The 20,312-nt window shown below is 51.5% G+C and overlaps 2 protein-coding genes across 3 annotated transcripts; one reads left to right on the top strand and one right to left on the bottom strand.

Annotated features, from left to right (window-relative positions):
• Window positions 1-4,770: 4,770 nt before the first annotated feature.
• Window positions 4,771-6,724, top strand: CIMIP2B (ciliary microtubule inner protein 2B). The gene is made up of 6 exons (XM_068973899.1): window positions 4,771-4,860; window positions 5,241-5,464; window positions 5,552-5,789; window positions 5,967-6,018; window positions 6,163-6,292; window positions 6,600-6,724. Exons 1-6 carry the CDS (start codon window positions 4,799-4,801, stop codon window positions 6,686-6,688), a joined length of 795 nt encoding a protein of 264 aa, XP_068830000.1. The 5' UTR covers window positions 4,771-4,798; the 3' UTR covers window positions 6,689-6,724.
• An 88-nt stretch (window positions 6,725-6,812) lies between these two features.
• RUSC2 (RUN and SH3 domain containing 2) lies at window positions 6,813-20,092 on the bottom strand. 2 transcript variants are annotated; one of them, XM_068973897.1, is made up of 11 exons: window positions 18,064-20,092; window positions 12,253-12,894; window positions 11,854-12,039; window positions 11,552-11,692; window positions 10,347-10,423; window positions 9,968-10,142; window positions 9,777-9,882; window positions 9,058-9,104; window positions 7,805-8,606; window positions 7,575-7,712; window positions 6,813-7,491 (listed from the first exon to the last, which is right to left on the bottom strand). In XM_068973897.1, the coding sequence occupies exons 1-11, from the start codon at window positions 20,090-20,092 to the stop codon at window positions 7,290-7,292; spliced, it is 4,545 nt and encodes a 1,514-aa protein (XP_068829998.1). In that variant the 3' UTR covers window positions 6,813-7,289. The 2 variants fall into 2 exon arrangements, with proteins under 2 accessions (XP_068829998.1, XP_068829999.1); XM_068973898.1 differs by having other exon boundaries at window positions 12,253-12,927; window positions 18,064-18,330.
• Between the last annotated feature and the right edge of the window lie 220 nt (window positions 20,093-20,312).

The raw sequence follows: 20,312 nt of genomic DNA, 5'->3' as shown, positions 1-20,312 counted from the left end.
CTAGTTCCTTGATTAGGAATCAAACTTGGGCCCCCTGCATTGGGAGTGCAGAGTCTTAGCCACTGGACCACCAGGGAAGTTCCCCAAATTGTTAATTTGAATCAAAATCTAAATAAGGTCCATACTTTGAGGCTGATGTCTCTTAAACCTTTAACTCCATCCATTATCTCCTCTCCTCCATTTTTTTTAAGAAACCGGGTCATTTGTCCTTATTGAGTTTCTCAGAATCTGAAATTTGCTAAGCTTTTAGCACGTTCTTCAGTCCCCTGTATTTCCAGTAAAGGTGTAGAGACAATTAGATTTATATTTTATTATTTTGGCAAAACTAATTTGTAGGTGGTTTTAACACTTTTATCATGATGTATATACAGTGTTGGACTTCCCTAGTGGCTCGGATGGTAAAGAATTGCCTGCAATGTGGGAGACCTGGGTTTGATCTCTGGATTGGGAAGATCCCCTGGAGGAGGGCATGGCAACCCACTCTAGTATTCGTGCCTGGAGAATCCCAAGGACAGAGGAGCCTGGCGGGCTACAGTCCATGGGGTCCCAAAGAGACAGATTTGACTGAGTGACTGAGCAGACACACAGATACAGTGGTGGTCTTTGTGATGGGTTTCTCAAACGTGGCACTATTGATATTTTTAAAAATTAGTTTATTTTTTAATTGGAGGAAAATTGCTGTTATTGACATTTTGGACTGTAGAGATTCTTTATAGTAGGAGGCTGTCCTGGTGCACTGTAGGGATGTTTAGCAGCATCCCTGTCCTCGACCCACTGAATGTCAGTAGCAGTTCCTCCAGTTGTGATGACTAAAATGTCATTTAGACATTGTCCCCCTGGGGGCAAAATTGTTCCTGATTGAGAACTTTTCCTCATTAAACTACTTGTTACTCAGAGACATATTCATATGGGAAAAGCAAAAAAAAAAAAAAAATCTTGTTTCCCTTTTATTTTACCAGCTTTTAAAGTAGTGAGTTGGTTCTCTAGCATCCTCCAACAGTGGCCAATGAGGTGTTTTTTTTTAGTATCATCATAAACTCATAATTTAACACATATATGATGTGTCTTAATCACTGGCAATTAAAAAAAGTTTTTGATTTTTAAACTGTCCTATTTTGGCCACTGGACACATTCAAGTTGGCTTCTGAGTCCTTTTGACATGACTCTTAAGGTTTCTTGCTCTTTGATATAATAAAATGTTCTAGTCTCATTTTGTGAATTGCTAGACTGGAGCTGCTATCAGTTATTTTTTCCAATGATTCATGATTCCTTTTCATTGGAAATGGTATTTAGAAACCTCAATATGGGCAATTTTTGTGTGACCTTAGGAAGAGCAGTTAAATGGATATATTCATATCCTATTCCTTTTAAAATGGTCTCTTCCACTATCTCTTTATTTTGAAAAAATTCCAAACATGCAGAAAAGCTGAAGGAATACACAGTGAACATCTGTATGTGCATGCTAAGTTGCTTCAGTCGTGTCTGACTCTTTTCTACCCCATGGACTGTAGCCTGCCAGGTTCCTCTGTCCATGGGGATTCTTCGGTCAAGAATACTGGAGTGTGTTGCCATGCCCTCCTCCAGGGGACCTTCCCAACCCAGGGATCAAACCTGCGTCTCCAGCAACTTCTGCATTGCAAGTGGATTCTTTACCGCTGAGCCACCAGGGAAGTCTGAATAACTGTATACCCTCAGCTCAATTCAACAATTGTTATTTTGTTATGTTTGTTCTGTCTCTCTCTGATAAAAAATTGTATGGTGTGGTATTTGATATAGTATGGTTATACTGTACTATTTAGTATGATTTTTTATTGTACCATTTGAAAGTACATTGCAGACATTATGACACTTCATTAGTGTTATCTTCCAAGGTAATTTTCTATGTAACCATAATACCATTATCACATCTTGAATTACTTTCTTCATTTAGTTTCTTTTTTTTTTTTTGTGGGGGTAGGGGGTGCACTTGCATGATCTTAGCCCCTCAACCAGGGGTAGAACCCGAGCCCTTAGCAGTGAGAGCTCAGAATCCTAATCACTGGACCACCAGGGAATTCCCCTTCCTTTAGTTTTTTGATTCTCCTATTTTATTGGTTCCTTCTGGGGCTCTTTTGCTGATTCTTCTTCATTATGCATGATTCAGCTACCTTATCCTACTCAATGAGGTAGTAACATTAGCTTACCATTTTATAGATGAGAATACTGGGGTCTGATGAAATGAATTTAGCCAGGGTCTGTATCTCTAGTGACTAGGATTTGAACTAGTGTTTTCGTTTTGTTTTATATTATGATACCTTTGACTCTAAGTGAAAGAGAAGTTGGAAGTGGCCTTAACAATAATGAAATCACTTCATAAGAAGGATGGTTAATTCTGAGACTCTACATTACCATCAAGGATCTAGGCCTTTCTATTCTACCATCCACCCTGGATGGATTAAGGCTTTATCTGGAGGTTAGCTTAGCTTTCCGCAAGATTTATGATTCCTGCCAAAGTTCCAACATCATATTCACAGAATTTCTCAAGGCAGGAAAAGACATTCCTTTTTGTCCATCTCTCTTTCTCTAATTTGTTGTGCATCTTTTTTAAGAGCAAAGAAACTTTCCCTAGGACCCTCCTTCATCCCAGCAGACTTGCCCTCACATTGTTCAGATTGCCACAAGCCCAAACCTAACCAGTCATTGGCAAGGGAAACGGGACCACTATGATGGGCTTAGACTAATCAAGACTCATTCCTATGGCTGGTTCTGAACTTCCCTGAAGCTCCTGACTGCTTGGCAGAACAAAATTGAAGTCCTGTTAGGAAGAAGGGAGATGGGGTAGGGAATAGGTATGAAGTGTGCAACCAACAATGTCTGTTACAGAATCCAGGTTGTTAGCCTTGACATACTTCTGCTATTCTAGGCTCTGCCCTCAGCTCCCTCCCTCACTCCAGCATACTTCCTGTGAGCCACGCCCCCTACAATTCTAGCTCTCATGACACATACCAAGGTTGTCCTTGGCAGAACAGTGAGGAACGTGAAATTTATTCTTTGGTGCCCAGTGCTCTTGTGCAAGCCGAAGAAGTCAGTGACACGTGCTTCGTCAGCCCTGGCACTGGCAGTGGGGGCGGGGAGGGGAGGAGGGCAGAGGTTCTGCCTTCTGGAAAGGTAGCATCCCCCAGATCCCTTTTTCTTGGTCTGTACTTCTCTTAGAATCTGAATGGTTTTGGTAACAAATTCTAATTTGCCTCCTAGTTTTAACATTACCTTCATATCTCCTTCCCCTGAAGTCCCACATTGAGGAAACCTGTATCCACTGAATTTACTAACAATTCACTGATCTCCCCTTTGTATTAGAAATTTAGAGATAATACTAAACAATTGGAAATGAAATTAAGTTCTAGAAGCTGTGTGCCAGGTGATGGGATAAGTCTTTTCACACACACTATCTGTGTTCTTTTTTTTAAAATTAATTTAATTGGAGGCTAATTACTTTACAATATTGTAGTGGTTTTTACCATACATTGACATGAATCAGCCACGGGTGTACATGTGTTCCCCAACCTGAGCCCCCCTCCCACCTCCCTCCCCATCCCATCCCTCAGGGTCATCCCAGTGCACCAACCCTGAGCACTCTGTCTCATGCATCAAACCTGGACTGGTGATCTATTTCACATATGATAATATACATGTTTCAGTGCTATTCTCTCAAATCATCCCACCTTCACCTTCTCCCACAGAGTCCAAAAGACTCTTCTTTACATCTGTGTCTTTTGCTCTCTCATAGGGTCATCATTACCATCTTTCTGAATTCCATATATATGTGTTAGTACACTGTATCAGTATTTTTCTTTCTGACTGACTTTACTCTGTATAATAGACTCCAGTTTCATCCACCTCATTAGAACTGATTCAAATGCATTCTTTTTTATGGCTGAGTAATATTCCATCATGTGTGTGTACCACAGCTTTCTTATCCATTCATCTGCTGATGGACATCTAGGTTGCTTCCATGTCCTGGCTATTGTCAACAGTGCTGCGGTGACTGACTGTATTCTTAACAGCATCTTGGTAGGCTAGACTATTTTAGCTTTCCTGTTAAGAGTTTAGGGATTTTAGGTTCAGAGGGAGCCACCTGCTTACAGTTAAAGGCTGCTAACTATTAGGAGCTCATGGCTGCCTGACCTCACACCCATGCCCTTTCCCCTACCCCACCACTCTGGCTTCATGGTTTTTATTGTTACAAAGCATGTTTGTATACATTAATCTGAGGCTCGCAACAGTGGCAGGGTGAGTAGTAGTACCTGCATTTTATAAATGAGGATAGGAGGCTTCAGAGGTACTAAATGTCACTGCTTAGAGGTCTTTTGGTTCCTTTATCCCCTATCACCTCCCCTCTGGGCTTTCCTAGGAAATCACCTTCAACCAAGACTGAGAGAGAGGAGAATCCACATCTCCTCAGATAGGTGCTCAGAGAGGGGCTTAGGAATGGCACAATGGATCTATCAGGTTTTGCTCCCCTGCCTCCCACTCGAGGGCTTCCTTCCGTCCTGCAGCGGGGAGGCTGTCTGTACTCAGCCTTCTCCCTGCCCCCAGGTGGCAGGACTGCATTTGTTCAGGAGCAGACAGACCAGCGAGCCTCTGCTCTGCTGGTCTGCTGGTCTTGGCCCTGGCCGTCATCACACCAGGGCCCCCGCCCCCTCTCCCCTCTGAGCCCCGCCTCCTGCCGCTGGCTCAGCCTCCCAGCCCTGGACACAGTCAGTACACACAGCCCAGAGGCTGAGCTCAAAGAGAAACAAAAGGAACTGCCAGGGTCCCCATGGCTATGGCCAGCACCTTCATACCAGGACTGAACCCCCAGAACCCTCATTATATCCCAGGGTAAGAGCATACCCATTTGCTTCTGGGAGGAGGGGCAATAAGGATATAGAGTTGTGCCACCTCGGCCTTGGGGGCCAAGTGGACATTGTGGTATGGGCGGCTTATGGATGGGTTATCTATGATGTTGGATGGAAAAGGAAAAGCAAAGGAATAGTAGGAACCGGGCCTGCTGTGAAGCTTTGTGTTGTACTCTCCATGGCAACAGGGTAACAGCTGAGGGGAAGGTTGAAAACCCAGACAGAGAACTAAGAAATGCCTGCTCCAAATATACACACAGCAGAGTCCAGAAATGATCAGGGCCTCAGCGGTCTCTGCTCCTCTGTCTGGGGATGGTGAGGCAGGGGGACCCTGGAGGTGAGCAGGTGAGACTTGTGCTGCAGGTACACTGGACACTGCCCACTACTTCGGTTCAGCATGGGCCAGACCTACGGAGAGATGACTGGGCAGCTACTTCGCGGCTCTCCTGGCCTCGCCTGGCCCCCCGCCCACCGCACACTTCTGCCTCCCATTCGGCCTCCAAGATCCCCCGAGCCTCGCAGGAGAAGCCTGCCTGTCAGGCGTGGACACGAAAGGCTCAGCTCCAGCATGGTCCCCGGCTACACAGGTTCGGATACGGGTATGAACAGGGTCCCCCATCCCAGAACACGGGCCCCACGCTCTAATGCATCTCCTTTGTCCCCTGCCCACCTAGGTTTTGTGCCACAGGCACAGTTCATCTTTGCCAAGAACTGCAGCCAGGTCTGGGCTGAGGCTCTGAATGGTTTTACTCAGTGGAGCGGAGGACAGGGGAGTCAGGAGCTGCCCAAAGAGGCCAAGGGAGAAAAAGACGTGGAGAAAGACCAAGAGCCAAAGCCGGGGGCAGAGCTGGAGGCAGAAAAGGAGCCGGAGCTGGGGCAGGAGGCGGAACAAGTGAGATGGAGAAGGCTGAGGCAGAATCCAGTGGTGGGAGCGGGGAGCCCCTACCTCTGTGCGGCCAGGCCCGTGGTGGCCATGTGTAGGCTGGCTGTGGGTACAGGGCCAGACCACTAGCCCCACTGCCCTGGGAGCTTGTGCTATAACCCAGGGGCTGAATTTGTTTGCCGTTTCTCTATCTATCTCCTCACAAGGCTTCCCCTTATTCCATGGATGACAGAGACCCTCGCAAGTTCTTCATGTCAGGTGAGAGGATGTGGGCAATGACCAAAGGCCTGGGGATGTGCCCAGAAGGTACCGACTGAGTGTTCCCGCCCCCCAGGCTTCACTGGTTATGTGCCCCGTGCTCGCTTCCTCTTCGGCTCCAGCTTTCCTGTGCTCAGCAACCAGGCGCTGCAGGAGTTTGGAAAGATGAAGTCACCAGGCAGGTCCCAGAAGGATCCTAAGCATCTCCCCGCACTGTCCCGGACCTACCCTCAGCGCCTGGGCCTTTTACCTAAATATGGGGGCTATGTCCCAGGTGAGGATGGCCCAGGAGGGAGGCTTTGGGGACTGGGATATTTGTGTGTGTGTGTGTGTGTGTGTGTGTGTGAGTGTGAGTGAGTGATAGATGGAGGTGGTTTGGGGGATGGGAACTAGTAGATACAGGGAGGGGTCCTTGGATCGTGAGGTTTGGCTTTATCACTGGCAGAAAAGGAACTGACATAGCTCCTAGTGGGGAGTGAGGACCAGAGTTTGGAGGATAACTTGGAGGTTCTGGGTAACTGGCTGAGAAATAACTTTTCTGTGCCTCTGGCTACAGATGACAGACTCTCTTGGCCACACAGGGTATAAGTTCCAGTTCGGCCGCACGTATGGGCATCTCACCCAGGATGCTCTGGCTCTCAGCGCCCTCCAGAAGCAGCTCCTGGTGTAGGTACCTGGCATTTAAGTTCTCTCTTCCCTTGTCATCCTATCCCAGCCATCCTTTTGGAAAGAAGAAAGGCGGGTTGGCAGGAGGAAGCACAAAGAGAGAACAGTTTGGAGGCCGAGCACCTTTTTTATTAATAGGTGTAATAAATAAATAAATAAATACATAAACAGAAGCCTGGGCTCCTTCTCCCTCCTTGACCGCCAGGCACTGGCCACAGCCTATTTACAGCTGGGGGCTAAGGGAACTAGCCCCAATACTGTCACACAACCTCCTCACCACCTGGCTGAGGGAACCCTGCAAGTGGGCCTTCTGGTCACCTCCCTCCACAGGGAAGTACCTGTCTGCACCCATGGGAGGACTGGCCAGATTGGCTGGGGAGACTCTGGCAGCCCAGTGCTGCATCCCTTCCCTCCTCTCCTGGGGGAAGGTCCTGACGAGGTCACTGGGACAGGTAATGGGGAGTAATTAATACTGAGCACAGGGATATGTGGCCCCCAGCTCTCGGTCTACTCTCTGTAACCAGGCCAGACGGCTTGGGAAGCGCTCTTAGGCGATGAGCCTGGGGGCTGTGAGGGTCCCTGAGGCCACCAGCATGCACAGGGCCTCAGTTCTGGCTGCTTCCAGGGCTTGGACTTGGAGTTGGGGTCAGAGTCACGTAGGCCAGGGGCACCAGGCCGGTGTCTGAGCCGCGGCTGCAGCGCAGCCAGTCCGCCCCGGCTGGCCCCAGCACCCGCAGGGTGTCTCCCTTGCGGAAGCTCAGCTGTCCAGGGCCTGTGGCCAGATGGTGGCACAGCGCCTTCACCTCACTGGGGAGACAACAAATGGAGGTCAGAGAAAGCCCATCCCGAGCCAGCCTCAGCCCCTCAACCCTCCGGTCTCCCCGTCTCACCATGGAGGCTTAGAAGGCAGGCCTGGAGAGGGTGGCTCCTGCAGACTGTCCTTGGGCTCTGGCTCCCGGCGGGCACCCACTGTTTGCGCCACGAGCTGGAACACAGACTTGTCCAGGCTGAGCCAGTCCGAGGGCAGCCTAGGGGACAGTGGCCAGGGCTCTGGCTTCATCTGTGCCAGTTTTAGAGCAGGCTCTCCACTCCCTAGTCCCCACCAGGGGCCACCTCTTACCTATTTGTGGGTCGGGCCTCCCGCTGAGCCTTCCGGGACCCAAAGAGGTGTCCCCACTTGATGCCCCCTGGTGAAGGTTCAGATGCTCCTTCCTCATTTTCGGCTGTGGGGGCAGCAGACCCCTCCCTCTCCCGGCTCCGCCTCAGCTCCGCCAGTACAGAATCAGGGGGGCTCCCCATCCAGAAAGGCCAGCCCCTCTCCCGGCCGAGGGTCTCCTCAGGGGCAGGGCAGGCCTCCGCTCCCTCCACGACTCCCTCTCGGGGGGGTGGCCCCACGCCTCCTGCCCCTTTCTTTTTCTCGCTGCTGCTACCAGTGCTGCTACCTCGGGGGAACCTAGAGCCCTCGCTGGAGCCGTCGATGTAGACCTGGGAGCTCTGCATGAGCTGGTACCACCAGCCAGCCTGCCCACTTCGGGCCCACCTGCCGCGCCCTGAGCTCCCAGCCGCCTCTGTCTCCCCCTCTTCCTCCTCCTCTTCTCCATCTTCTGGGGCACCCACACCCTTCACCCGCTCCCCGGGGGCCGCCCTGTCCACATCTCCGGGGCCGTCCTGGCCGCGGGAGCGGGCCAGCTGCAGGGTCGAGTGGGCGGACAATAGCAGGTCTTGGGACACTCGCAGCAATTCCTTGTGCTGCCGCTGCTGCTGGCCGCTCTGCAGCAGCCGGTGTTGGAACAGCAGGTCTAGGCTGAAGGGCAGGAGGGCCAAGGGTTGGAGCAGCAGCAGCAGCTCCTCGAAGAGGCCAGGGCACACTGTATGCGCTGCAGTCAGAAAGCCCCACGGCTGGTAGTGGGTCTGGATGATATCTAGGGGAGAAAGAGAGAGGGACTGAGCCACACAGAGAAGCAGAGCCTGGCCTGGGGTGGGCCTCGGAAAGGCAGGCTGGGCAGAGCCATCGCATACTGCTGGGCAGGCTGTGTACTGTGCACTGAGCTGCACTGTGGTGTGAACGATGCCTCTGGAAGTTGTGCGGTGCACACACTCCATCAGCTTAAGCAGCAACCTCGAGTTCAGAGGAGAAGCTCCTCGCCACCCTGACTTCCAGATTGCCTGAGTATCCTCCTGGCTCCCAGGCTCTAACATAGCAGAGGCTGGGAAAGGACTCGGGTAGAAGCCCAAGCCTCGAGATGAAAGCTTGTGTGGTTCTCCTCCCCACCTCTAGACTCTGCAAAGACAGCAGTGCCGCCGCCCCCTTTTGATCCTCCCAGGACTGGCCTGTATTGAGTTGGCAAGACAGAGCAGGGTTCTGAGTGTTACCTTCGTGGTTATAGAGGTGATTAAACCAGAACTCCAGGGACCGGATGCTGCAGGGAGAGAGGTGAAGAGTTGAGTCTTGTGCGGCTATAGCCAGACCGTGAGGTACAAAGGAGACAGATACGGGGGGTCAGACATACAGCAGAAGTACAGGTGAACATCTCCCTTCTATGGCAGGGCTAGTTTCACGTTACATGGTTCTAGAAACTCAGAGGGGATGCAGGCGGGGGTGATTCACAAGCCAACCACTTCTTAGAATGGAGTTGACTTGCCCATGACTGAAGAAGTCAGGGCAGCTACTGATGAGAGGACAGGGGAGCTCAGGGCCAGAGGGGATGACCCTGGCTCATACTCGAGAAAGAAGGATACTATGATATACGTGCCCAGGTGGACTGGGTCAAGCAGGACTCAGAAGCAGTGCTGGAACTGAGAGGTTCAGGGTTACAATACCCATGGAGACTGAGAACCAGATTAATTTCCAAATGAGCCAGATTACAGATTTATAAAAGCAGAAGCCTGTATTGGTGATCAGAGTCATGGGTCTGGTGGGAAGCCTGTGACCCACTAAGAGAGGCTGTAGCAAGGTGGGGAGAAAGTGGGCCTGAGCCTGGCCACAGATCCCGCAGATTCACCCTCTCTGACTCAGTCTAGGGCGTTGGCTCTTCAGCGGTGCTGGCGCCCAGGGGAGGGGGCTGGTGGGCTGCAGATTTCCACACACTCACTTGAGCAGGCCGAGGATGAAGGCGTTGAAGCGCATGGTGTGACTGGTGAGCTCTGGGAACTGGCTGACTTTGTTGTACAGGCCATGCAAGACCTTGGTGGATGGGCCTGGGAGGAAGACAGAGTTGGAGGTCACCATCTTTGGAACCCTGAAAATTCAGCTTGGGCTTCTTCCCTTGCCACCGGCACTGACCTAGCTGTGTGGAGGCCTCCACCACACTCCACGGTGTGTTCTTACGTTGCCCAATGATGACGTCCAGCACAAAAGACTTGAGTCCGTCCTCCAACAGAGCCCGCACCGCAGGGCACAGGTACTTCAGAACCAGGTGGCCCACATTGGGGCTCACAGAACTGTTCCCCAGCTTTGCCTGTGGATGCAGCAGGGAAGTACAGGGAATTACCTGCAACTTGGGTCCTTTCTGACTGCCTTAGTCCTTACAGTACTTCTCTTGTGGTCCCCGTCCCTGAGGACCCAGCTCTGAGTTCTGGGGGAAGGAGAGCAAGGGACGGGGGCAGCACAGGATAGGTGACGGTCAGCAGGACGGAGCTCAGCTCTCCAGTCTCTCGCCTACCTTGACTCCGGGATCCCGGCTTGTGCCAAAATGGGCCACAATGAGGTCCACAGCAGTGTTGACAGCTTTCACCAGCCCTGCAAGTGAGAATTTGATGCACCAGGTCCCTAAGTGAGTCCCCAAGCAAGCTGGCTGGGAGTGGGCCCTCAGTGGGGAGGGCCCCCCCCCCCCACACACACACTCTCTCTCTCTCTCTGTCCCTGCATGGGTACCACAGGCCTTGGCTTCTTCCTGGTTTTGCCCAGTTCTCAAGTCCTTCCTGTTTTAACCTCTCTGCCAAGACCCACCCCAATGATTCCATTAAGACATTCAACGTACTCACTTCCTTGCCCTTTTACTTCAAGCCTGGATCAGTCTAACTCTCCATCCTCTCCACTTTGAGAAACCAGGCTATTGGCTGCTGTTGGAGAAAGTCCAAAGCTGTTCACCTAGGGCCTGGGAAGGGCACTTCTTTGATGTGTGCCTTGCAGCACCCTCTGCTATGCCCTCAGGTTGCCATGCCAAATCTTTATCCCTCTTCTCAAGCCCTTGGTTCTACTTCACTCAGAGAACAGAGGCCACTGGTAATGAATTCAACTTCCCTCTCCATCCAAAAGACGGGATTACATCACATCTATCCTCCTTCCCACCTGCCCTCCCTTACTCCCTTTCCATCTTGGAGGTAGGTGGCCATTCCCCTTCTTGCCTAAGGTTCTTCCCTCTCGATGCTCTGAGTCCTCTGCTCTGCCTCTGCAAGGGACTTCAGCTTCACCTTTCTCCCTTTCACAAGCTCCTTCTCTTCAGCCCACAGTTATGCTCAATCTTCTCCTTATCATCTCATTTAAATGGCTCTGCTCAATAGACTGGTTCTCCGTCAGTCCTTATCTGATTAGATGTTATGATCAGGCTTATCCAAGCCACCTTGTCCTGTAGCACTTGAGCTCCCCTGGTATAGCACACAGGAGTCTCCCTCCCTACACATAGCTCCCTGAGGGAAGAGAAGGGAGACTAAGTCTTAAGCATCTGATAAATGACTGCTGTTCACTTGCAGATACTCATGATCCATAGTACAGACTTCTGCCTCTTGCCCCAAAGCTTGTGCTAATTCCCTCCCAGCACTTGGAGTTCTAAGACAGGGAAATATTCTGAAGGGCTAGATAGTTGGGCCACAGGCATAAAAAGGTAGTAACAGCAGTTTTCAGTCTTGAGCTAGGAATGATATTCACCTTTTTTCTGAAGCACATCAATGGATACAGCCTCTGAGCTGCCATCTGGGGACAGGCAAAATTCAGCGGGGGGCTTCTCAGTCAAGGAGAAAGGGTCTTGGAAGTCAGGGCAGGTTAGCGGTAACGGTTTCACTACTTGACCTGGAAAGAAGAGAAAAATCAATCCCAAGCAACTGTCTCCCTGAGTGGCAGCTCAGTTCTGTGCCTCATGTCCTCTGAGATGTGTTCTTTTGGGACTGACCCCTTCCCTCCCGGCTGTAGCAGAGCCTGCCCTGGGTTTTCTGGGGACCTGGCCCACACACCATTCAGCCGGCAGTTCAGATGGCCAGCAGCACCGAGGGAGCCGGGGAACTCAAAGATGGGGTTCCTTCGGGCCAGCCGAGCATCCTGTGGCCTTCGGTCTAGGCTCCCTGACAAACCAGGGGGTCCTAGAGGGTTCTTCCTCCTGTATTCTCGCCACTTGAGTGCTTGAGGGGATAGATGGTTGGCTGAAATCAGGAGAGATTAGCAGAAGAGACAGGAAATAGTTAAAAGACAGCATTTCATACCCACCCAGTGGGCCTGTATAAAACCCGAGGGTTGGGATATTAGCTACAGATGGGCAAACTGTAACCTGTGACCCCATGTGGAGTACAGGAAATCATTCAAAGGGGAGGTAAATTGCCCAGGTGGGAAAGGGCGATGGGCAGTGAGCTTCATACCATTACTGGGCCTGGAAGCCATGCTGCCCTCGCCACCTCCCCGGACCAGGCTCTCCGCTCGGCTGAGGCTAGATCTCCAGGAGCCCAGAGGAGGCAAACTTCCTGTCCCATGGAGCCGGTACTCAGCCAAGGTCAGTATCTTCGGATCCTCCTTCTGCGGCTGCTGGGAGACGGCAGGCCGGACAGCAGAAGGACAGGAAAGGCCCCATGGAGGTGGGCTTTCTGTGGCTGTGGCCTGCTCTGGGAGAGGGGAGCACGAAGTGGAGGCTGAAGAGTCGGTGCTGGGCCCAAAGGGGCCAGTACTCCGGATGGGGGAGTAGCTGCCCAGGGGCGACGGCCGCGAGGTCTCTGGCTCAGGCCTGGCTTTCCTGGCACCCCTGTGGGTGGGCACCTGTGGCTCCCCTGAAGGAGCTGGGCCTGGGCCTTGAGCAGCGGGGGCAGCTGCGGGGGCAGCTGCGGGGGCAGGCTGTGGTGCACGGTTGCAGCCCGAGAGGCTGTAGAGCTGGGAAAGGCTGTGCAGGGCCCGGGCCTTGGCCAGCTGCTTGGGGAAGTGGTGCTGGAACACGAACGGCTGGATGGGCAGCGTGGTTGGCCTCTGCTCCTTGCTGTAGCGAAGGACCGGTCGGCTCTCAGCACCACCCCCTGCGGCAACAGGGATGGAGAAGGAATCAAACGCTGAAATCACATGAGAGGAAGCAAAGAAGCAGTCAGGAGATGATGCTCACCAGGGAGAGTAAGAGAGGGCAGGACCTGGGCTGGAGGAGCTGAGTAGGGGAGGGGTGATCGACTCTGGGGGATGTGCCACTGCTTCTCCCATCTTCTCCTGGCGTTTTCATAACATTGACTCGTCTCTTGGCTGTTCAGCCCTCTCTTCTTTTTCTTGACTTCAGATGTGGGTGCGTCTTAAGGCTCATTTCTTATATTTGCCTTTACACTTTCTTCCCTGCATTGTTCTATTCAGACAGTCATACAGGTGACTTCTGAACCCATGGCTTTAGCCTCAACCTTTCTCTTGATCTCTAGATCATTCTGCTTTAGGTTTCTGTTTCCAATTAAAATCTGCTATTTAAAATACCTCATTCATTCTCCTGATGATTTCCATTTCTGCCAATGACAGAACCACCATTTTCTTTGTGAAAGTGAAAGCGTCAGTCACTTAGTCATGTCCGAGTCTTTGTGACCCCCAAGGACTGTAGCCCGCCAGGCTCCTCTGTCCATTGGGATTCTCCAGGCAAGAATACTGGAGTGGGTCACTGTTTCCTTCTCCTCTGTATCTAAGGTCTAAAGGCCTGGAGTCAGTCACATACTTTCAGTGTCAAGATGTTAATTTACTTCAAGCTTTCACCCATCATCCCCTCCTCAACTACAGCCCACATATTTCATTCTTGATCAGATCTAACCATAATAAAATATTTCTTTACTTGCTGCCAGAATCAGCTTCCTGTCACCCAATCTACCCCAGTCATACTCTTTCACTGATCCTAGCATTGGAACCCCAGAGTCCATATCTGCTCCCTCCACACAGAGGCGTGTTTCCCAAGGTTGGTCCTCGCCTGTTCTTTCAGCCAATCTTCTAGTCAGTGTCCCACAAAACATGTGTCTCAGAACTAAACACAGCACTCCACAACACCGCACAGAGGCGAAGTCTTTGCGTATAGGCTGTGCTTGTAATTAAACACCGCGCACTGTCAACACCCGAATAAACACAAGGTGGCGCTATAACCACCCAATCACCTGAAACCCTGGGTGTGGCTCACTCGCACCCTGAGTTCAACAGCTCTGAAGCAGGAATTAGTATCCATTGTTAAAAGACCCGGGTATTGGAAATTTAGAGATTAAGTCGTTTGCCCAAGGTCACACAACTAGGAAGTGACACAGCTAGAATTCTGCCTAAGTCAGAGTTTGGCTTTGGGACTAATGTTCTCTCTACCACATCGCATCACACATGAAATGGTATCAGGCTGGGTTTTCCTGCTCCTTGTCTTTCCGCATTTGTTTACTTCGGCGAGTCTTAAGGGGATGGGGACCACAACCCCCATAAGGCAGGTGTTTCAGAACCACTCTCAGGAGACATTTTCAGACTATACTCTCCTGCCAGTCCCAGTCAGGGCTTAGCGAACAGCCCTTGTCAATCTCCCTTGCTCACTATGCTCCAGTCATACCTTCTTCGGTCCTTAAACATGTCAAGTTCATTAACATCTTGGGGTCCTGTGTTCCTTCTGCCTGAAATCAGCTAGGCATCAACTCAAGCGCCACCTTCTCCTCAAGACCTTCTCTGATTGCCCCAGTGCCTCGGGCAAGTCATGCTCTCAACACCCTGTTGTATTTCCTTTTTAGCCATTTTTTACTATCAGAAATTATCTTATTTGTTTATTGTCCATTACTCCCTATTAGGGTTCTGGAAAAGCAGGGACTTTTTAAATGGTTCCCTGCTGTATCTCCAGTGCCTAGAATAGACCTTGGTATAAGGTAGGTACTGAATAAAAGACATGAACGAATCTTCACTGTCACCCTTGGTTCAGTATGGTCTCGCTGCATCCAAATCTTCTTACACGGACCAGCTCACTTCCTAGAACACCAGTTCTATTTCCTGTGGCTCTGCTGCCCATAGAACAAAGTCTAATCTCAGGCAAGTTGGTGGCCACACCTGTGGCAAATGCGCTACCCTCCCCATTGACACGGCTCTTCCCACCACCCCCTTCCCATTGCTTTTCTGGCTGGGAATGCCTTCATCCTCTCCACTTATTTAAATATCAAATTTCAAGCCTGAGCTGACCCTGGCTGTCAGATTAGGCCCTCCCAACCTCAGCTTTACTGCACATGCTACACAGAGTACGTTTGAATTAGACTACCTATTCCTACTCTTTTAAAAATCCTCCCTGCTGAGCTCTCAGGGTAGGTTTGAGGCAGAGGAGGAAGACTGGGGAAGGGGGAGGGGTGGCTACAGTGGGGAGCGGGTGTCAATTCTACCCTCTGGGAGTACAGGGGACAAGGTTTCTCCTGTTCTTTGAGACAGCCCTTAGAAACACTGGAGATAGAGATCGAATTCACTCAAGTCCATGTTGCAGGCAACAGAGCCCCAGTCCCTCAGTGCCCTCTTAAAATGGAGCGCCCAGAAGCCCAGGTGGGCCCTAAGGTTCACAGGAGCGGAGGGGACTATCGACTCTTCCCTTCTGGAGTCTACAAATGAATCCAGCCATTTTAACTTTTTAGAATACCTTCCTAACTGCTGACTCATTCTGAGTTTGCAATCAATTATTAATAAATATCCCAAATCAAGAAGAGCACTTACATATCAAAGTTCATATTGGTCCTTGAAAGAACAAAACGTTTTTTTCCAGACTAGATAAAATCCTTTCAAAATCTAGATTCTGCTGCTCAGAATCTCAAAGAGATCTCACTTCTTTTGTCATTCATGAATTCATCATTTTTTGATTAAAAATAAAAAAGTTGTACAGAACAAAAAGAAAAGCCCTATGATAGGTCACTGGAGATTTATGGAACAAAAGTCTTATATTATTATGAAAAGTCTTATCTGATAGCAAAAACACTTTTAAAGCCTCTCCTCCCATATCTGATCAGGACTGACCTTGTCCTCAGAGTGCCAGCCAAGTACTGTCTGGGCCCAGATATACCCAGCAGGCACTGCAGTCTGAGAAGAGGGTGGGTTCAGAAGACTCTGGCTAATCCCTGCCATTTCTGAGCCCCCTCTGCCCTAGAGACCTTCTTGCATTTCTGGGGCAGTTCCTCCATGTGTGTTTAGGAGCCTGAAGTCATCTGATATACTGCCATCTCCCAAACAGCAGGTATAACACCATTTATGGGTTTTAACCTCTTTGAGCGGAGAAGGCAATGGCACCCCACTCCAGTACTCTTGCCTGGAAAATCCCATGGATGGAGGAGCCTGGTGGGCTGCCGTCCATGGGGTCGCAAAGAGTCGGACACGACTGAGCGACTTCACTTTCACGTTTCACTTTCATGCATTGGAGAAGGAAATGGCAACCCACTCCAGTGTTCTTGCCTGGAGAATCCCAGGGACGGGGGAGCCTGGTGGGCTGCCGTCTCTGGGGTCGCAGAGTCGGACACGACTGAAGCGACTTAGCAGCAGCAGCAGCAGCAGCAACCCCTTTGAGAAGCCAAAGGACCAACCTAAGGCTGAAAGTGAAAGTGTCAGTCACTCAGTCTGTCGGACTCTTTGTGACCCCATGGACTGTAACCTGCCAGGCTCTTCTGTCCATGGAATTCTCCAGGCAAGAATACTGGAGTGGGTTGCCATTTCCTTCTCCAGGGTATCATCCCGACCCAGGGATGGAACCCAGGTCCCCTGTATTGCAGGCGGATTCTTTACTGCCTGAGCCACCAGGGAAGCCCTAAGGCCACAGGCAGCAAATTCCCTGTAATCGATCTCTCCTCTGCTTTATCGCCCCTTTCCTTCCAAACCCTCTGAGCTCTGCCTTCTGCCCTCATCACTCCCAAATGCTGCTTTGGGGATTTTCAGCCTTCATCCTAGTGATTTGTTTTCAGAACTCATTTGTTGAATCTCTTTTTGAAACTTTCTCCTTCTTTGGTTCCTATGACTTCACTCTCTCTTGGTTTCTCCTCTATTTTCTTTTTTCTCAGTTTCCTTTGAGGACTGCTCTGCTCACCCTTCAATCACTGTATCCCCAGGGCTCTGTCCCTTGTTCCCTTTATAACTCTACACATTCTCCCTGGATGTTCTCACCCAGTCATAGCTTCAACTACTATTTTTATTCCAATGACTCTCTGATCATGGTGGTCTCCTGACATCCAGGGAGACATCCTTTCTAATCTACCTTCCATTCAAACAACCTGTGATCTTTCTAAAATGCAAATCAAAACAAGCCCGTTACAAACCAAAAAATGCCATTTCCCTAATTAAAATCCTTTAATGGTTCCATCCATGTTCTACAATGGCTATAGTAAATTATTTGCAGTTTCTGGAAAGCATCAAGATACTCTGTGCCTTTGTGGTTTTGTACAGACTATTGTACGAGCCTACAATGTTCTTTTTACGAGTCTCCACAAAGCCTACTCCTCTAACATTTTTCTAGACTGTGCTTAAATGTACACTGTGTTAGCTCTCCTTCTCTGACATTCTGCTCTGTTTAGGTGCTCCTCTCAAAGGCCAGTGCCGTACAACTGCCACCTCTACAGTTTAATTGTGCTTCCTTTTCTGTTTCCATCCTTCATCAGAATTCCTCGAGGACAGATATTGTCCCTCTCGTCTATCACCAGCACCCACTCAACACAGAGCCTTTATAAAATAATCACTTAAGCAAAATGAAATAAACAGGGAAGAGCTGGCCTGGGAGGCTTAAAGGTTAAGTGTCAGGTCTCAGGTTCTTTGAAGAGTGGCTACAATCACTGACCACAGAATGAACTTACTGACACCCAGTGTGGTTTGTCTATTTGACATTTCTCTTAAACACAGCAAATTCCTTGATGTCCAAAATGGAGCTCAGGCATTATGGCTTTCCCAGTAAATCTGTGTTTGCAGTCTCTACCCATGTATCATCATCTTTCCAGTCACCTGGGCTTAGAATCACAATCTTCTGAGTACCTGCTATCCCAATACATCGATCTCTCAGTTGCTGATTTCATCTCCTTGGTGTATGCTTGATTCCCTATCTTCCATCCCCTATTATAGCTGGAGGACATGCCCTGGACTGGAAAGATGATGGGTCTGGGCTGAGAAACCTCTAGTGGTAGAGGTGGGGTGGTTGGCAGGACCTATTACTGATAGGAGGCCATGCATACAACCTGCTACTCTCCAGCCACTAGGCTTCTTACCGTCAGCTTTAGCTCTTGCGTCCCTCTGGGTATGGCTGTTGGCTGGGCTCCCTGGGAGAGCAGGCCCTGGATCCATCAGCTGGGCCAGGGGGCCCTGCCCAGCAGCTCTGAGGCCAGCGGGTGGCATCTCACTGGACTGGGGGCCCTGACAGACCTGGGTAGACCAGGGCTCTGGGCCAACCAGGTCCATGCCTGGCCCCAAAGGCATGGGTGGGAGGCTATGGCTACAGTGAGTGCCCTCATCTGGGGGGCCCACCCTGTCTTGCTGGGCTTCTTGGATGAGTGAGAACTCCTGAGGGGAGTCCCCAGTGCTTGCTCGCAGTGGAGGGGAGCCAGAGCCTGCAGCTTTCTTCCGGCCCTTGGCAAGTTCAGCAAAGGAGGTGACCCGCCGAGGTGGGGAACCAGGCCCAGTAATGGCAGTGGAGCCCTCACTGAGGCGCACTGGGCAACTCAACATGCGTTCCAGAGAGCCCAAGCGGACAGGAGGGCTGCGCTCTAGGCTGCGGTCGTAGCTTCGAGAGCGCTGACGTCCAGTGCTGAGGTTGGGGGGTGAAGTGTTGGTGTACACTTGCCCCTCAATCACAGTGCGGCCCATGGGAGCCTCCGCTTCCGCTTCAGAGCCCACTGCTTCTTGTTCCTCTGGCTGGACTTCTGGCTTCTGGAACAGGTAATACTCAGAGGGCTGGCTGGGGCCAGGGTCTGGGCCAGGGCCGGGGGCAGGACTGATCTTGGTGTGTTCCTCCGAGCAGCTGGTGACAGAAGAGCCAGCTGGGCTTGGGGAGGACTGGGAGGACAGGTCACAGGTGACAAGTTTATAGTAATTCTGTGTGGCCACAACAAGACGGGCCTGGCTCTGGAAGCAGGCTGTGAGGTCAGCCACAGCTGGGCAGGGCTCACAGTGTGGGCGGTAGGAGTTGCAGTTGGCATCAAGCTCAGGAGATGAGGCATGAGGACAACCATAGCCACCTTCCCTTCCTCCGCTGTCAGGGTGGTGGGACTCACAAGACATCTTCGACTCAGCTGGGGAGGGCTGCAGGTCCAGGTAGAAGGCGCCAGGGTCCGAGTGGCTGTAGAAGGAAGAGTCGCTGCAGGACTGCAGGGCAGAGTTGAGGTTGGCACGGGAGTTGCCGTGCATTTTGTTGTAGAGGGTGCTGAAGGTGACCAGCACGCCGTCTGAGCTGTTGCAGGAGGAGTCGCTCACATAGCCCATGGACTGGTCAGCCGCCTCGGACTGACTGGAGGTGCTACTGCAGCGGCAGTGCTGGGTGCCTGAGCCTGAGCATCTGGGGTTCCTTGGGGATTCATCGGAACTGAGCTTCCATTCCTGGTCGAAGGAGAAGCCAGAGGTGTCACTGGCTCCACCCCCACTGCCACTCCCACCGGGCCCCCCACACTCATCCAGCTCCATGGTCTCAGCTTCCGGCTCTGGCCGGCAGCAGCGGCCAGAGCTGCCGTGCGGGGCATCCAAGACGGTCACTGGCTCCTGTTCTTGCCCTTCCACCACTCCGGCTCGACTACGCGCTGCCCCCCATGGCCTGCCCACTCTGGGGCCAGGCGGTGGCAGCTGGAAAGAGGAGAGATGGAAGGTGGGCTGGCCAGCCCCGTGCAGGTGGAAGGACTGCTGGGTGGCACTGTCACTGATGCTATCCTCATATAGGTCACCAAGTCCTGGCTCGGCCACGCCTGCCTGCAGCAAGAAGGGGTTGTGTCGTTTAGGGGCCCCGGGGCCTCTTCCATCCCGACCCCTGCTCTTGGCACTATCAGCAGACCGTGTAGAGCCCCCCGGAGCAGACTGCAGGCTGCTGTACAGCAGAGAGTCGGCTTGTCCGAGGTCCTGATCAGGCTGGGCGATGCCCAGCTCCGGTGGGCAGAAGGGGTTGGGTCTTGTGCTCCCGCTACCTCCCCCTCCCCCTCCACAGCACTGCCTGTCTGGGACTTGGCAGTGCACCAGGGGGATGTGGTGGACGATGAGGGTCTCTCCAGTCAGCTTTGGGGGACTATCCATTCTGGAAAGTTCGAACAAGGGCATCAACAGCACCAGACACTGCCCCTGGAGCCCAGTGGGGCAGAACACATTTCATCAGGAGAGCTTGGTACCTGGAAAGAGAGGGAAAGAAAGGGAACCTAATGTCACCTCCCCGAAGTCAGGGACATGCCCCTACCCATGTCATTTGCAGATGGCGAAGAGCCCAAGAGGAAGAAAGATTCAGTCAACATGGAGCTGGACGACTCAGCCCAATGGGGTACAC

Source organism: Capricornis sumatraensis, chromosome 6 (assembly GCF_032405125.1).
Source record: "Capricornis sumatraensis isolate serow.1 chromosome 6, serow.2, whole genome shotgun sequence".
In the NCBI taxonomy this organism is placed as follows: Eukaryota; Metazoa; Chordata; class Mammalia; order Artiodactyla; family Bovidae; genus Capricornis; species Capricornis sumatraensis.
The sequence above is the reverse complement of the archived record's forward strand: the minus strand, read 5'-3'. Positions and strand labels throughout refer to the sequence as shown.

Excerpts from the sequence above, each read along its gene's own strand:
- CIMIP2B (XM_068973899.1), top strand. The coding sequence starts at position 4,799 with ATGGCTATGGCCAGCACCTTCATACCAGGACTGAACCCCCAGAACCCT. Across the intron at positions 4,861-5,240 it reads AACCCTCATTATATCCCAGG|GTACACTGGACACTGCCCAC; the intron begins GTAAGAGCATAC and ends CTTGTGCTGCAG. Across the intron at positions 6,293-6,599 it reads ATATGGGGGCTATGTCCCAG|GGTATAAGTTCCAGTTCGGC; the intron begins GTGAGGATGGCC and ends TTGGCCACACAG.
- RUSC2 (XM_068973897.1), bottom strand. The coding sequence starts at position 20,092 with ATGCCCTTGTTCGAACTTTCCAGAATGGATAGTCCCCCAAAGCTGACT. Across the intron at positions 12,040-12,252 it reads GGCTTCCAGGCCCAGTAATG|CCAACCATCTATCCCCTCAA; the intron begins GTATGAAGCTCA and ends TCCTGATTTCAG. Across the intron at positions 9,105-9,776 it reads TTCATCCTCGGCCTGCTCAA|CATCCGGTCCCTGGAGTTCT; the intron begins GTGAGTGTGTGG and ends CTCTCCCTGCAG.